The following is an 18,484-nucleotide window of genomic DNA, read 5'->3' on the forward strand; positions in this document are numbered from 1 at the left end:
CTTTAGACTGAGGGTCTAGACAGATTTCATATGTGAGTTCTTTATTTTTAGAAGTATCTTTTTCTAAGTACATTTTAGACGTATCCTGTTTTTTGCAGAACATAACTGTTGGATTCAAAATCAAGCCTGAAAATGAATTTTCTTTCACACTACACTACATTCCCATTTGTAACATATATACTTTTAAAAATGAGGAAAGAGTAAGTGTTTACTGGAACTGGTTTTACACTTCCAAAAGAATCATTTTTACTGGCAGACCATAGGTTGCACATAATGTAGGAAACCTAGGAAAGGTTCAGGGCTCCTAAGTATGGATGCAAGCTTTGCCCATGCCCTGATTTTTTACGTCTTCCTTTACTCCCAGTGATTTTTTGCCCATCTCTTCCACCTCCAGAGGCCAGAAACCACAACACCAGTCAATGGAGTCCCAATTTGAACAAGTACAGGAACCAGGCTCACATGGTAACACGAAGGTGCAGGTCAGTTTAGACACAGCCATAATAAATTAGGAGCCTCCTTGCCTGGCATGCGCTTCACCTGGGTAATGTGGATGTGCACCGTTGTTCCAATTATTACCAAAACAACAAAAAAACCCCAACCAAACAAAAAACAACCAAACAAAAACCCCCCAAAACCAAAAACCAACCAAACAAAAAAAACCCTGCCCCCTCAAAAAAAACCCCCCAAAAACAACACAAAAAACTCCCCCAAAAAAACAATAAAAGAAGGAAAGAAAGAGCACTTCATATTTCTCATTTATAACGAGAGGGCAGACAAGCTTTAAAAGGTAAATTTATCATGCTTGGCATAGAGGAGAAAAAGAATCAAAACTTGGCAGTATTTTTTTTTCCTGTAGAACATAAACGTTACTGTGCAGGGGGAATATCAGGTGATGAGAAAGCACAGAAGTAGAGCTACAGTGCTGGTTCAAGAACAGGTATAGGGGTCCCAGAGCTGTTGTGGATTTCACTGATCTGTGCTCTTTTAGGAAGCAGTGGTGCTTTGATTATAGAATTATTGGTTATTTAAATAAAAGGATGCTTAATACCGCTTGTGCTAGAGAGCTCACAGCTTTTCACATTTGAGAAGCTCCTTGACACCATTCATGGATGCACTAAGTGTGGTTTTCGTCTGAATGAATATGATTGCCTTCCGTCTCATTCTGGTGGTGGTAATTCCAAATGCTTTTTTGCTAGTTTGTGCATGACATTTTGCTTTGACTTGGGGGTGGGGAAGGAGAGCTGAGAAGCAGGGAAAAAGAACTTTTTTTACACAGCAGAGCTTTTAGTCCCTGATTAAAACATTTGGAAAAAATCTGAGAGGGAATATCATAAGAGGAGTTCCTTTCCACTTCTCAATTCCCTCAACTCATTTTCGTCACACTCCTATGTGTTTTTTCCATGAGACAGAACAATTGCCAGCCATTGTGTGTAAGGTATTGTGGGATCAGTTATGGTATGTAGGGGTATTAATGGGCATTAAAATACCTGAAATTTGCTGAATGCTCTCAGATTTGATATCTGTCCTTATCTACATGAACAGATGGTTTATGCAGTTTTCAGGATGTAATGTCAAAGTAGCTACAGCACATTATATCTTGGATTACAGAACATTTCTTTACTGTTTCCTTGCTATCTATATCACTACCAGATTATTTTATGTAGTTGTTACACAATAATGTAAGCATGTAGTATAGCCTTCATCTGACCAAGAGAAATGATAATTATCTGCAGTACTGCAACCCACAAAAGCATAACATTTAGGGGGAGTTATCATCATGATCCAATATTTAAAAAGACTCCAAATCCTGCATCAAAAACCTTAGTGAAGGACTGGCCAAGTTTTTTCAGCCTTTGCCTGCTCTTGGTTATTTGCAGGTGAGAGAAGAGGTGAGATGAGGCACACTTCTGAAAAGGCTTTGGAAGGACAAAAAGTGCAGGAGAAATTGGAAGGAACATGCCAAACCACCGTGTACAGGTGGAGGTAGATGAGCTGAAGTAAAAAGGTCAAAGCGGTGACTTGCAAAGAATCTTAACCTGCTAATAGGAAGCCATCTCCTTCTTCATAGGATTCCTAAGAGTAGGAAGATTGCTGCATTTGGTAAAAAAAAATCCCCAAACTACATCTGCTGCAGCAGGACCTTACTCTGTAAACAAACTGTAAACAGACAAGAACCAAAGGAAGAGTAATAATGAAGCAAAAGGGTGAGGCAAAACTACTCTCCCAACATACCAAAGCAGTGATCTGGGCTAAATGTATTTCAGTATCTTATCCAGCAACTTGTCCTTTTATGGATCTGTCAAGCCCCCTTGAGTCCTTGTAAACATTTCAAATCCTTCAGCAAGGATTTCCACAGGTCTCAACCTGGTTCCTACTAGATTCCTTTTATGTCTCCTGCTTCTTGTAACTGGAAAAAACAGTGAACAACTGATGTCTATCCATTAGGTCCATGTTAATCAAAGTTTGTAGACACCTGTCAGGCCTTAAATTGTTTCTACTGGAGACCAAAGAGTCCTCGCTTTCTCGGTTATTTCAGGCACTTAAACTGTTCCCATACATTTGGTTATCCCTGTTTCCTCTATTTGAACTTCTGGTAAAGGCCTCCTGAAAAATCCTCTTGAATATACCTCATCTACTCTGTCCAAACCTTGACGTGTGTGTCTTCCTCTTGCCCATCTGCCTGGAACCTTTGAACAGAGCATGCAAATGCAAGAAGAAAAAAATGTGTGTATGAGTATAGTTTTCAGCTTGCTGTTGAGTAGCTGATTAGCAGTGTCTTTTAGACAGCTCCTCTTAAGTTCCTTCAGGCACAAGAGCACAGAGGCAGGTTGAACTGCGTGCTTTGTGAGGCAGAAGAGGGCAAATACAACTGTATGTCCCCCAGTCTTTGCAAGACCTCAGCAGGCATGAGAGCTGCTTCATCTTTGTTGAGGCTCCCCAACTATTTGCTGACTTCCCAAAGGTATCTGGAACACATAAAGATATGTCCATATGGCATACCTGGCCTGCTCTGAACACAGTTTGGAGACATATGTGCAATACCAATTAATTAAAGCCTGAGTACTCAGCTAAAGAGCTACAATTGCACTGTGCCTCATAGTGCTGGCTTGAGTTTATGAGAAATGCTTTCCATTGCTTTTTCTTTTGGTTGTTCTTTCTTTCTCTCATCCCTTTGCCTTTTTATGCCTTTCCCCTATATGGTACGGCTTCTGGCATGATAGAAATTATTAGGATTCACAGCTATTTCTTAGCACACAATGAAGTCAGTTTGTTGGGACACCCTTTTTAATGGTGAACATTACAAAACTATTCACCTCCCCACTGGCTTTCTCAAAAAAAACCCTACCAACATTTTTTTCCCCTAAGTGACGGCCAGGTTCAGTAGTAATGGCAATCCTTGCTCAACTGTTTCTAATCACTGGCACACACAGAAGAAATTAGAAGACCCTGCTCAGGACACTGGGTTGATGACAGATGGACAAGATATATTCATAATTCTGAAGAAACCTTCATCCCATTTCTAACTAATTTTCCATCATCTTTTATTGACATGAATAATGCCAGGATAGTAGAACGGAAAATGGAAAATATTAGTAGAGTGGGAAAAATATTATCTTGTTTTTCCAGTTTGTGCTACAGATGTAGTACACATTCTGGTTTCCGTTTCAAATATTGCCCACATTTTCAGCGAGACTTGTAAATGTATTTTGCCCCCCTAGTACAATTGCCTGTTGACCAAGAGATTTTTATAATGAACTCTAGCCTTTTTTTTTTTTCTTTTTTTTTGGAGTGGTGATTTTTGTTATGCTTGCCCAAATTCTGGAAGCTGATGAGAAACCTCTTTTTTTTTAACTAGAGTCTATGTGGAAGCTTTAAAACAGAAATCAACAAGGGAGAATTCAAACTCAGGAACATGAAACGCTTAAACAAGAAAATAATTTCTAAAACTTTAAACAAAATCAGTGAGTCACATAGACGAGCACAGGTACAATATCCGAATCTTCATGCCTCTTTTACTATTTGAACAAACTTGATTATCGTTGGCAATTTCGCCCAAACCTAAAGGATATTAAAATGTGTGTTTTGACATCTCATCCATAAATTAGTAGATAATTCATATAATTATCATTCAGAAAAAGTTAAGTACCAGCACTGACAATGTGTTACTCATCTCAATGCCACCTGGAAATGAATTGAATACAACCTGGAATTTAAAAAAAATTTATATGAGCCCAGCCAAGTGCTACGGGATCCACACAGAGAGAGAAGTGCTGCTGCAAAAAACTTAGAGCAGCACCCTGGCTTTAAAGAACAGCTTAGTTTTCTGTCCTGCTCCTTTCCAGCACTGTCAGGAGGGCTCCCGACCATGGTGGCCTGTTTGATTTCCCAGTGCAGGCAGATACTGGAAACTGAGGAACTGAAGAGAGATGGCAACACAGTTGTCAATTTTTTAACTACTTTCTATCACTAACAGTGACCTAGGGGTGAATGACTTCATATCACATTACCAAATCCTTGAAGCTTAGGGCATGTTTGTTTTTTTTAAACTTCATTTTAGTAGGGGAATTTCTATGCCTGGCTTGGCTAATAAAACAAGAAGAATAATACATCATCCTACTACCACAGAGAAGTAGGCTTATTCTGAGGAATTTACTGGTCAGTTGGAAAGAATTTTATACCCTACGTGAACAGATGCCACTGGCTTCTAATGCTCCTAAATTTGACTGCATTTTCATTTTAATGGTAAACTTCTTATGTTAAATACTTTCTAAAAACAAAGTCTTTAAACCGGTCAAAAACCATACACTTTGGAGGCAAAGTCTAGCAATGATACCACAATTCACCTTTTTACTACTGCTTAGTTCAAACTTTGCCTTTCTAACACAAAATTTGACTTCAAATCAAAACAAAATACGGAAAAAAGTCTAGTTTGAAATACATCTAAAAGTCTCAGTCTTCACTTGCTTACAGTAAATCGAGTTCCCTTAGTGCTTGAGCTTTTTATGCATTCCATAATATGCCTGTACATTGTTCAACTTTTTTTAAAAAAAAATTCAAGTTCCAGTAAAATTGTCCCCCGAAGGAAAATATAAACCTTCATTCACTGCAGAGCACGGTGGAGCCTCTAAAACTTTTTCCACTCTCCCCCCCCCCCCCCCCCCCGCAACGTATAAGCACAATTTCTTTTTCCACGAGGACACCAAAACATTTTCCCTTTCCCCCTAGTTAGCATCCTTCCTATTGCCAGCAGACACTCTAGGATCTCTAGCAAGAGCTACACGCTACAAGTGCCAGCAAAGCACACGGCCAGGTCGGCAGCGGGAAGGGGCTCCCGAACTCGCAGACACACCGGTCGCTTCTGGCGGGCGGCGCGGAGGGTGCGTGGCCAGAAGCGGTGCTGCCCCGCGGGCGGAGCGGGCTGAGCGACTTACCCGGCGTAGCGGCCGCGGTGGCCGCGGAGCGGCAGCGCAGCCTGGAGGCAGAGCAGACAAAGGGGCAGGAGCCCGCGGAGCGACATCGTGCGGGGCCGCGCCGGCACCGCCACCGCGGGCAGGGGTACAGGCACGGGTACAGGCACGGGTACAGGCACGGGTACAGGCACGGGTACAGGCACGGCCACCGCCGCCGCCGCCGCCGCGCCCGCCCCAGGTGGCGGCTGCTGCCGCGCACACAAAGCCCGGGCCGGGGCCGGAGGAGCGGAGCTCTCGGAGATGTTGCTGGTCGCCGGCGGCGAGGGGGAAAAGTCGTGGGAGGACGGGCGTCGCCCGCAGCCCCGCCGCGCCTGGGCACGGGGACGGGACGGGGACGGGACTGGGCGGGGAGGGGCCCGGCTGGGAGGGCTGGGGGTGCGGGGGGTGCGCGGCCCCGCCGCCACCCTGCCCCGCGGGGAGCCGGGGGCTGGCAGGGGCCGGGCGGCGGTGAGCAGCCCCCCGCGGGCACGGCGGCTCCCTCGGCGCTGGAGGGACGAGGGGCGCGGCGGGGAGGGCTCGGGCTGCAGGTGCTGCGGCGAGGCAGCCGGCCAAGGGCCGCTTAACGCGCGGTCAGTGGCATCGGGGGATTATCGGCGAGATTTCCCCGGCTGGGCAAAAGAGCTCAGGCTGATGAGAGGGCAGAGATACACTTCCACAAAACAAAAAGCGGTGGAGAGTCTATTGGGAGCCACGAAGCGAGGAGAAAGTGGGATTCCATGTTACCAGTGTGGCCAAAAATCTTGGATCTGGGTAGTGGGAAGGGAAGAGAGGCTGATACAATAGGACGAAATAAAATCACAGCATCTTTTTAAAATTGTGGGTTTACAGCCCCCTTTCCACGCTGGTGAGGGTGAAAGATCCACAAAAGAACAAGTCAATGGAGCACTGGGAATAACAATAAAAATGGGAAGAATTTTGCTGCAAATAATTGTAGTTTATAGAAAACACATGGAGGACATGTTAAAGAAAATGTGGGTAAAAATATGATGCCGATATGGAATAAATTGATGGCCCCTTTGATACTTTTCTGATACCTGAATTTTCTAAAAAGAAGCAAAAAGTGTTTCAAACTCAACTGGTTCTCAGCCTCTCTGAAAGCAAAATGAATGAGTGGGCTGTAGACAAATAAAACTGGCTGACATTTGAACATGTGTGAGAACTACTGTAAATCCCTGTTAATGTTTCGGAGACACAGGGAGCCTTTTAAAAAAGGACTGTATTAAACCACACACACTTCATATTCTCTGGCTGTAAGGCAAACAAGCATTTTCCTTTGTCTCTTTTTCATATTGGCACCACATCTGACACCAGTTGTGTCATAGAGTCTAGAGGTGGAAAAGACTTTGTCCAGGGCAGGATTATTCCCTTCTGTTTGGTTACTGGTGTTCTCTCCCTTGAGCTTCCCGTCCCCCACAACACACCCTGTTTAAAATCTCCAATTAATTTCTGGTGAGATATGTAGAGGGGAATTTGTGTGCTTATATCTCTTGTGGAAAACACTTCCCATTTACTACAGACAACTCCCCAAACCTTTTCAGTGAGTCTTCGGTCTTGTAATAAATGTAGCTTTAGCTTTACAAACACCTATTTAATAGACGTTCTATTCTAGTTCAGAGGTGACTTCAAAGGGAAAGTCTGCTGTCATGAAGTCAAGTAACTGACTTTTGAAGCACACCCCACTGCTTTTTTTCATACATTTACTTTTCTTACGTTGTATCCTTGCTACACCTGAAGTGTATCCGATAATACACCAAATTATTTAAATGTTTGAAAAATGTAAGTTTTTCTATTATCTTAAGATATATGCTTTTGGAATAAAAACCTGGCTCTATTGGAGTTAGTAACAGTTTTACTTTGGCTTCTGTCTGCAGAATAGTTTGGCTATTATTCTAAAAATTTTGCTTTCAAGAGGAAAACTTGGCTCCATTTAAATTAGGGAGACTGTAATTATGGGCTTCTGTGGCTCTAGTTTTCAGTCTTAAATCCTCCTTTTCTGCAACATTCCCTGCAAGTAAAATGCAAGAAGGTGTGAGAAAGAAAGGGAATTCAGAACCAAATAGTGAAGGAAAGTAACACAATGGGGAATAAATACACAAAAAAAGGTATCGCTACCTTTCTTAACATGTATTACTTCTGCCAGTTTAAAATAAATTTTTAAAATAATTTAAAAGCACACTTTTAGAGCTATGGAGAAGCTGGAGAGAGAAATACCTCCAAAGCACCAAAAAAGACTTTAACGGGGTAGGGATAATGAGGGTTATACAGATCCATCGGTCTCTCTTTGATCCACCAGTTTAAATTGTACTAGGTGACAGGGCAGACTGGAGGGAGGGCTGGAACTCTGACATGCTGGCAGCTAGGAAAGGATTAAAAGACTGTAGTCGAGCCTGGAAGTTACACATGTGGTAAGTCTACTTTCCTGACAAGATGGGGCCATAAAACTTGCACCCAGCGAAGCAAAGGATTTGAGACAAAGAAAACCAGAGTTTCTTTTCCTTCATTTCTTTGAACTGAAAGGAGGAATTGCCAGCACCAAGAGTTCTGATGTACAGCTTGGAGGTGATGAGAGCCTGTGAGGGAACAGGAGAGAGCAAACTGAGATATAGAATAAGATCATAGAGTGTCCTGAGTTGGAAGGGACCCACAAGGATCATTAAGTCCAACTGCTGGTCCTGCACAGTGTACTCCAACAATCCCACCATGTGCCTGAAAGCCTTGTCCAAACACTTCTTGGGCTCTGTCAGGCTTGGGACTGTGACCACTGCCCTGGGGAGTCTGTCACAGCGCCTCACCATCCTCAGGGAGAAGAACCTTTCCCTAACATCCACCCTAAACCTCCCCTGACACAGCTTCATGTTGTTCCCTTGGGTTACTGGTCCCCAGAGAGAAGAGATCAGGTCCTACCCCTTCTGTAGTTGTAGCAGCTTGATTTGCACTCTCTGCTCTTCCATTGCAATTCCGCTCCTGGCAGGAAGGGCAGCCTTGTCCCTCCTGTGCCCTCCCCTGGCTCTTGGCTCCAATTTTTCTTTCTGTGTTGGCAGGATCTCCACTACTGTTTGTGGGGCAGCAAATCTGTTCCCACTTAAGGGAAGTGGTGATTTGGTTCTTACGTCAGCTGGAAAACCCTGCTATGGACCAAAGCAATTAAACATCAGCAAATTTGCTGCTACCAAGCCCTGCCACAATCGCTATCAAAATGGTTAATATAAGCAAGATTTGGCCTTAAATTTTCACCTTGGAGGTGCAGGATGGGGATGCTGCCTTTGGCTGGCTTGTCCTGCTTTCAGGAGTGCTCCTACAAGAGCAGAGCGACTGTCCAGGACATGCTGAGCCAGGGAAGCTCCAGGATGAAACAGCAAAATGCTGCCTATGGTTTGCCTCCTCAAGATAGGGGATTTATCACTTTACAAGGAATGCAGGCAATTGCCAAAACAGAGGCAATTCTACATGACATGGAAACAAGAAAGGCCTCATGTAAAATGAGAGGGCAGGCAACCTACATTTGGTACCTGGACTTGAGAATATGCCATTTATTGAGAAAAGAGAAAAAGGGCAATAGCCTCTTATAAACATGTTTTATACTCTGAGCTGTGCCAAATCTCACCTTCATGAGAAGGTTGCATTGGCTCAAATAAAAAATCCTTGCTGTACATTTGTTAGATTCATAATGATTCAGAAACAGGAATTTAAACAAAGTTTACGCTGTTCTAGTTTAAATCATACCCATTAATAATAAATTAGACTAAGTGTGTTCATGCTGGGATTTGCACTGCTATAACTCATTAAAAAAGATTGAAATCGATTGAGTGCAATGTCCTTTTCAAGATCTGGTCTCCATTTCTTTTAACTCACACAGAGACCTTGACAGATGAAGGACAGTGAAAGTGGCCCTGTTGATTCTGTGCTAGATTAGGTTTGGGGTCTAAAATAACATGAAAGCGATATAATTCACGCATGAGTGCCACGGCCAGTTAGCTGTAACTAACCACCCTCTGTAGTCAGGAGTGTTACTGTGGCAACAAAGAGCTGATAAACTAAGGACTTCCCACCCCTAGGGGTTGGTTATTCAGGTTGTGCTGGGCTTCACACTATCTATCTGTGATAGGCTGCTATTGGTACCTGAGCTAGTCTAAACTTGGAGTACCAGGCTGCTGCCGAGGCAGGACATGGAGGGTGTCTGTGCTTCTCTACGTATGTTTGCTACCTTTTCTATGCATCCTTCCACATCCCCACTATGATCTCTTTTAAGTTCCTTCAACCTCCTGCTCTGCCTGCTATCTGTGGTCCTTCTTCCTGGGTCTGCTGACAACCAGTACTTTGGAAGATGCCCTTGCTGTGGCCTAGGATGTAGTAGAACTGGAAAGAATAAATGGTCATCTAGTTTGGTTAAAATGAGCCAGTGCTGAGCATTGCCTTGAAGGGTATTCAGATGTAATTAGCTTACTACAATGAACTGTGTCTTCAGAAAGGATGAGTTTTGCAATTGAGAATCTTGACATTCTGTCTTCAACTTACTTGGGGATGGTGCATTACTGTTACTGAGTAATTTTATTTGGATTTTGTCAATGGCACTGAACTGTTATAAAATGGTTCAATTAATGGAAATAATGGAACTCTTACACCTATGGAATTTCTGTCTTCTGCTATTCTATTATTCTGCAGGAGGATGGGAATACAGCCTAAATATTCTTTTATGTTTTGTAGAATCAAGAGACAATTAAATATGGATATGTTTTAGAAACTGCTAAAGGAAAATAGATGCATTAACTGACAAAACATCAATTGATCAAGCCCCCATAGGAGCCTCTAGAAATCATACTCATAAATCACATCAGAGAAGAGTATTACAAACCTGACAAATTCTTCCTTAGCATAGTTTTAGTCTTGGAAAGACTGCTATACTTTTGTTCATAGCTTTCTTTACATGTATGGAATTCCTTCTTAAAACTGTGCATAGGAAAAAAAAAAATCTTTGAAGGACCTGCATCAGGCAACATTGTGAAGAAAAGCTTGTTCTGTCTTCAAATTCAACCTTAAGACAAATCTGGCAACTGTGTTTTAAACTTTTGACCAAGAGTTCTTAAAAAAGGCCTTGCTCGTGACAAGTGAGAGATGTGTATATAACTGAATACAACCTCCTGGTGAGAGGAAGAGGAGAGGCAATACTGATCTCTTCTCTGTGGTGACCAGTGACAGGACCTGAGGAAATGTCCTGAAGATGTGTCAGGGAAGATTCAGATAGATATGAGAAAGAGGTTCTACAGTCAGAGGGTGGTTGGGTGCTGGAACTACCCAGGGACTACCCAGGGAAGTGGTCACAGCACCAAGCCTGACAGAGCTGAAGAGGAATTCGGATGATACTCTCAGGCACATGGTGTATTCTTGGGGTGGTCTTGTGCAGAGGCAGGAGTTGGACTTGAAGATCCTTGTGGGTCCCTTCCAACTTGACACGTTCTGTGATTCCGTGATAAATAAATTGCTGTGTGACTGTATGTAGATTTTGTCTCAGATCTCTCTACCTATCCTAGCACTAATAGAGAAACAATATCAAAAACAATTCCCTGTATGTGAACTTACAGGATTTTTATTTGAGTGAAGATACAGCCTTTTATTAGGCAAGAGATTCCTCTAACTTAATTTAAGCAGTATTTTGGAGCTGTTTTGCAGGTGGGGATGCTAAAATATGTGGAGGCTGGATAATTTGTCCCAAGGGTAAGAGCAAGCCTTTGGCAACTGTAAGTCTAGTATTTGGACCACTTGAACATATGGCATTAGTGAATTTGTATTAGATTGTATTTCTAATCTAAAAGGCAAACATATTATTTTCCACAGTCTCAAACTTTTTTGAGCATTCTCAGGCTTAGATACAGTTTCACTTCTTTTGCTCCAAGAGGAGTTTCATATTCCCAGTGAAAGAATTAAGTCATAGAATCATAGAAACGTTAGGGTTGGAAAAGACCTCTAAGATCATGGGGTCCAACCATTAACTGACCACTGCCAAATCCACTGTATGTTCAGTATCTAGTTTTAATATACACATTATTTGAAATCACTGGATACCCAGTAATTACTTTTTACAATGGTGAGAAGAAAGAAAAATCATAACAATATTTATTTTGAAACACTGTGAGAAATCTTCCAAACTAGCACTGCTCTATAACAGCTACTGCCCACAAAAGATGGCAGGTCCCCAGTTTTTATTTATATAGACTGGCATTTACCATATATGCACAAGTGAAAATATTGAGAAGGAAAAGGTGCTCTTGAAGGAGTAAGTTCAATACAATAATGTGCCATGTGACTCCCCAGACAACTCCTGGCTTCAGACATTCTGCAAAGAACTATCATTATATCTTCTAGGGGGAAAGGGAACATTATGTAGAATAGCGTGCTGGAGGTAGCTGAAGCAGAAACTAGTGAGTTGTTAATTTATCTGTCAGCTGCACTGGCATGAAAAGTGTCTTTCCTCCTCCTCTCTTTCTCACCCTGAACATTGCCTGATAATTATCAGGTCATTTTACCATCTGTGCCTGGAATGATATTTTGATTGTCCTCCTTCAAATTTGGATGCCTCAATAGGTTGAAACTGTATATAATTAGGTAGTAGGTACTTCAGAGCTTTATGCAACTTGAACGTGGAAAAGACTGCAAAATATGAATGGTGAAAAATGCTGGTATTACAGGATTCTGTCATTCTGAAACATTAAAAAGCCAAGGAATAAAGTCTAGATCTGGTGAAATATGTCAGAGGAGGAAAACAAGAGGAACTGTAAAATCATATTTAGTGCAAATCTCCTTTTGTCTTACAAGCAGGCAGCACTACAGAGAGATCATACCACCTGTCTGTCAGCAACTCAAAAAAAAAAAATGTATGCATGTGAGCTTGGCTATGAGAGGGAATTGTTTCAGTTGGGATATAGAGCACTGCCAGGATTCTGAGGGCACCGCTGTCCCTGCCTGCCCCTGCCCTGCCTGCAGCCCAGGGCCCATGTCAGGCCTAACAAGCAGATAGAAAACCAGAGGAGGCAGGGTGGCAGGAGCTTGTGAGTACCAGAAGTTGCATTGTAGCCGTAAATATGGAAATACAATGTCAAAAAGCAATCTGAACTCAACCCCCTATATTTCTGATTAACACTCTACATGAATTTACAGCCATTGGGTTATTTTGGCCAATACTCCACTGACTTAACAAGAGTTGACTTTACAAAATTTTGGTTCAGAAAAGAAGTTCATAATGAGAATGTCATCATTTTGTCATCTGCTGGAAGTTGTGGGATCCAGATATTTGCACCGAAAAGTCATGTGTTGCCGTCTTCTGTTGCAGGACTCTTCCTTTTAAATGTGATCCTCTAAACTTATTCTTTTAGTTCAAAAATTCTAAAGACAACCTGTAGTACTGTTTTTAACTCTGTACTAAGAGAAAGTGTAGAAACTAGTTTGTTTAAGGAAAGAAAAAATTGCTGAAGATGTTCCTTAATGGTTTCGTCCAGGGTAGACCAAGTGTTGTTTTCACCTGACATCTGTGTTGGTAATCCTGTTTCCCACACTGTTACAGTGCAGGAGATACATGAGATATAGTTAAAGAACATTTCAGATTACAATTTAGCTTTTTGGTTTTGCCATCAACAGCAAAAACAGGGAGTTATCTGAATGAGGCATCTGAGCTAGACCTTATAGTACATGATCTGAATGCAGTATCTCTTTCCCTTCATTGGAAAACGTACCTAGTAGCTGATAAGCTGGGTTGCATGTAGTCTTCATCAGTCATTGCTCTCTTAAACACTGTGATTTCACATGACAGTAGTGCAATTTTTTTTCACTTCATTTTTTTTTAGCTTCTATGTTACTGTCCACAGAAGCAAGCACATGAAAACATAGAACAGCAGCAGCCAAGCAGAGTAGAAGATAACTTTACCCCTTAGGAGCCTCTTAAACTATCTTTCACTTCCCTGAGTAGTTAGTCACTGGATATCAATTTGTTAACTGTGTAAGTGACGACTTTCTCTGCTGTTTCTTAACACAGTGTTAAAAGTGTTTCACATCTCATCATGCAGATGTGACTGTAGAAGTGAGATAATACCTTACTCATAACATTTAACCCGCATATATGTGAAGCTTAAATATAGCAGATAAAGTTCTCCAGGTAAAAAAACTCAATTCCTAGTCATTATCTGTTCAATTACTCAATCATCAGTTCAACGATCTTGCTAAACTTCAAGAGTTTGTTTGTTTGTTTATCCAGCCCAGTTAGTGTCCTACCTTCCTGCCCTCAACATGCTCCTGACATGCCAGACAAGCAATGAACTTTTTGAATCCAGGCTCTATAGAGTGAAAACTCTTCTTATTCTAAGACACTAAATAAGAGCTTTGGGACCTTTACCCTGAAAATGAATTACAGTTTGGTGCCCTCTATTAGCATAAGTCTTACTTGTGAAGATAGATATGAACTGTCTAGGATAGTTTATCTTAGTAATTCTTCATTAATATGGAAGTTTTCTGGTGGAATACCATTCTGCTTTTTGTGACGCAGCTATCACTGGGTATAAACAAGTGTCTGAAAATCTGAGAATATTGTTGTTTCCAAGAAAATATAAAATAAGTCTGTATGTGCTCTGGTGAAACTTTGTCAAATTGGTTGATATATCTGATCATCACAATTAGAGTATCCAGGCACCATGGAAACAGTTTCCATGGCAAAAAATCTCTTAGCTCAGAAACAGTTCTCCTGGATTAAATCCAAGGATTCAGACTGATAATCTAGAGCTTTTTCTAACAGCTAGAAAGGTCAATACTTACAAGGAAGTTGCCACACGGCTATCTGAAGGTTGTAACATCCCAGAGATGGAATATATTCTTACCCGCCAGAGCAAGAGAAGTGCCATGATGTTTCCTTCCATTCCACACATCTTTGGTGTTCAGAATGCCATTAGGTGGTTTGGTGGCAGTTGCACATTCTGTCAGTATTCTAAGTTATCTGCCAGAAATACAGATGATCAATGTCATAATAGTCTTCCTCAGTAACACCTCAAAAAGACCAGTTACTATATTGTAGAGAAACTACTTTTAACCCATGTAGTGAGGGTGGAGAGAGTAAAAAGCATGGAACAATAAGGTCTTTCACGATAGACACACCATTACCTGTTTGAAAGCTGATTAAGAAAGAATCACAGGGTCTTGAATACTTGTAGATCAACACATTAATAAAGCCCAGGAAGAGCACTGATTGGGATTTGTTAAAGGCTAACTGAAAAATACTTGGTATTTCCCAAACACCTCTCTAATAAAAGGAAATAAAAACTATACTGAATTTAATGACCTTTGAGAAGAATTTATTTTATGGCCTGAAGACACAGTTCAGTGATTTCGATTTCCCAGGAAATAGGACAGCACTGTCTAAAAGTTCATCCTGGTTCAGTAGTGAAATAGATTCTGCAATTAAAAGGGAAAAAAGCAATATGTAACAAGAAAAAACTGAGAAATATATAGCAGTAGATATACATATTCTAAACTTCATAAATTCTGAGTTATAAGAGCATCTAAAACCATCAGGAAGAAATTCATGACTGGCAAGGCTAAGAACAAAAGGGTTTAAATACATTGAGTACAGTGTAAATCCTAGCTGTGGCAAAGAGGCACTGCCTGATGGGTAAATTGTTAACAATAATGCAGAATTATCAGAAGGATTCAATAATAAAATCTGTTCTGTATTTGGAAAGAAGCAAGAATCAACACTATAATCTCATACCACAGGAGAATCAGGAATCATTTCAGCAGTAGTCAAGGAGGAACACGAACCATATCTAAGAAGGAATAAAGAAAATTATAATCACTATGGCCATAGAGGCAGTATTGTGAACTTTCATGATTTTAGATAAATCATGGATTTCAAAAAACTTCCTGGAAAATTGAAATACTGTTCCATATCATGTATTACAAAGGTAGAGTGGCTGATGCAGGTAAGGCTGTTGGTCTGACACAAGTCCTAGGGAAGACAGAAGAAGAGTGGTTTATGCAGAGTGCAATTAGAAATAAAATCTGAGGATTGAAGTAGAAGTAATGCTAGTCAGTATGAATGGTGAAAAAAGATACGCCAAAAGATTTAAATCAAGTGTACTTGACATTTTTCACAAAGTATAAGCTGCCCCTCTGGGAACCGGGTTGATTGCCATATAGTTGCAACGTATTCCAACTTTTTAGAAGTAGAATACATGATTTCGTATTGGTCAATGTTCTGAATAGCACCAAGAATATCTGTGTGCAATATCAATAAAGTGCAAATCCACAGTTTAAGAAACTAACTAATAGGTAAACAAAGGAAGTGGTCATTATTAGGAAATTGTAATTAACAGGAAACATCAAAGCAAGGCTCCATAGATATATGTATTAAGTCTGGTCTAGGACTTTCACTTACATTTGGAAGTAAATGTAAAAATCCCTGCTAGAAAGCATTTACACAAACTTAATTGAACCAGTGCAAAAAACTGAGGGTTTTAACTTCTGGGCTTACCTTGGTGCTATCCTGATGATGATCCTGCACAAATTGTATCATCTCCCTCAGCTTAAGTTTCCCTGTTTAAAAAGAGGTATAATGATACTCACTATTTTCAAAGAGCACTTAAGGAACAGTGAAAAGTGCCAGCTAGTCTTACTGGCTCTGTATTATATTAACTACAGCCCTGTGTGATGGATGTAGCTAGGAACTGCTCTAAAACACACTTCTGATATAGAAAAAGACTGACAAATCACTTAATGAATCTAAAAGTGAGGCTGTCTTGTGGAGTCTTGTATACATCCCAGCATTCAATGACATTCAAAATTCAATGAATCGTAAGGACAATATGTGACCACAGCTCACTGAGCTGTTTTTTTGCAGAGTAGCTCCATGTACCTGTAGAGACAAACTCTGTCTTTTCAGTTAGCGCAGATCACTTGTGATATAAGTATTGAAGACAAAGTTTCAGGATCTTCTTTTGGCAGTTGATCAGGAACTACTTAATTTGACCCCTGAAACATCTCAGTAAAAATGCCATATTCCCTTCTTTATAATTTCTTTCATACTAAACGTATGTGTATGTTCACCTCTCCTGCTTGTCCTGAGGTTTGCTTGTAGGTGACAGCAACACCTCCAGAAAATCATGAAAGTTAACAAAACCAATCCTGTAAAAAAAATTTTTTTTTTTTTAAATAAACCTATGAAAAGACACCCTACTCATAAGGCATAGCTGATATTCCTCACTTGCCAGTTTTCCTGCAGCACATCAGACTCAAGGACTTGAAGAGCTGGAGGAGGCACTGCCTATTTGCAAGTCCAGCACTAAAAAAGAGCTGCTGTAAGGGGTGAGTGGATCCCCATAGCTCAAATAATCAATCAGCTCCTTAGGAAGGCTATTGTAGTACCTCTGTCTCTCTCAGACAACATGATGCTGTAGGATAAATCACAAGAGATACTTGTAGAAATTGCATTAAGAGGCCCATTTGCACTGATAATACCAAAAACTCCTGTGGAAAACTAATGGAAGTTTAAGACTTGACAAATAAACTTTTAGAAGGGAGCAAAGGGTGTGTATGAATCTATTTAAAGTAACAATCAGAACCTCAGTCCCCCAGTCCAGTTTATTCTCTTTAGCTTTGCCAAGTAGCACTGAAGTAAAAGATACAAGAAGCCTTTACCTGGTGTGGAATAATCTCTTCCATTGGGTTTTATCTGATCTCTAACAAACATGGACTCTGAGGTTTGAGGCTTCATGATTTTCTTACATGTAATTTGGTTTCTAAGTACACAACCAGCTTCTAATCACGTTTGGAAGAACTTCACTGTAGTTAGAAATCTGTAGAATCAGTTCCACCAATTTTTTATCCCATTGTGAACTCCATCTACTTACTGAGATTACACTTGTATTTGAAGTAATTCTTCGAGAAACATTTTAGCTTTAGAAACATAAATTTCTGTTCTGCTTTATTTCAGAATCTTCACTCTCTCTCTGGATTTGATTTTATCACCAGATTTACAAATTGTCAGGCATTTGTTTTTTAAACTCATTTACCAAGAAGGGTATTCTGACCCACTGAAATAATTTACTTCAATCTCCTGCCATCTAGTGTCAGAAATAATACACTTGCACTTCCTACAGCTGACCTGAGCTCTGGCAAGTTTAAACTATAGATTGCAAAAGCTATAAAATATCCTGGAGTTAATTTTTGTCATGTTTAGCACACTAGAATGACAAAAATATGTGTGTGTATTTATATATTTGTATATATAACAAAAGATATTTTCTATATTTTTTGATTCCGATGTATGCACTAAACCCATGTTTTCAGTCTTTGTGATTTGTTTGGTGTTGAAACAAGGTGTTTGTGTTTCAGCAAAGCAAAGTTTAAGAAAACTCTATAGGGTCAATCAAGTAAGCCTGCATATTTTTTGTATATTTTTGGGGATAATATGAAATATATTAACCAGTGCTCAGTAAAACATATTTTGCTAACTTCTTCACTGACTTTGTGGTGTCTTGAGACTGCATTGTTGCAGCAGCCTGGGTAAAGGTTTTGGAAGGCTTACACATCAGCTCCTAGCAGACAATCTCCCTCACTTGAAGACTGGACTGCCAAAAAGGAAGGGAGGCAGGTAGGAATTTCTTGAGGCATTTCGGTATGGCCAATGCTCCTTTCAATGAGAAGTGAATACTGTGAGACTTTCCCATCCCTCAGTCTGTTCCTTCACTCTACTTGTTGATTAGTTTTCAGGTCTTCTAATAATCTATGACTACTTCCTTTTTTCTTTCTTCCTCTTTGCAGCGAGTGGTTCCTTTGCAGCTGTATTAGTCTGTGATGAACTTTCCTGAAGATACAGATTTCTCAGCCTCTTCTCACAGGAGTGCTCCAGCCCCTCAGCATTGTGGTGGCTGGATGTGCTTTGGTTTAACTATAATATTTTCTGCATCAGAGCCCTAAAACTGGACGCAGTACTCCAGATGTAATATAGCAAGTGCCAAGGGGAATAATCACCTCCCTCA

General features: G+C 40.7%; 1 protein-coding gene across 1 annotated transcript in view; it reads right to left on the reverse strand.

The window, feature by feature from the left end:
• The window catches only part of CPA6 (carboxypeptidase A6), an 80,260-nt gene extending 74,742 nt beyond the window's left edge, over positions 1-5,518 (reverse strand). The window contains exon 1 of the mRNA XM_027903435.1: positions 5,433-5,518. Within this exon, the coding sequence (XP_027759236.1) occupies positions 5,433-5,518 (86 nt within the window). The remainder of the gene's footprint in view (positions 1-5,432) is intronic.
• Between the last annotated feature and the right edge of the window lie 12,966 nt (positions 5,519-18,484).

Source organism: Empidonax traillii, unplaced genomic scaffold (genome assembly GCF_003031625.1).
Source record: "Empidonax traillii isolate 1590-97213 ecotype Southwest subspecies unplaced genomic scaffold, ASM303162v1 scaffold959:size240107, whole genome shotgun sequence".
Classification (NCBI taxonomy): Eukaryota; Metazoa; Chordata; class Aves; order Passeriformes; family Tyrannidae; genus Empidonax; species Empidonax traillii.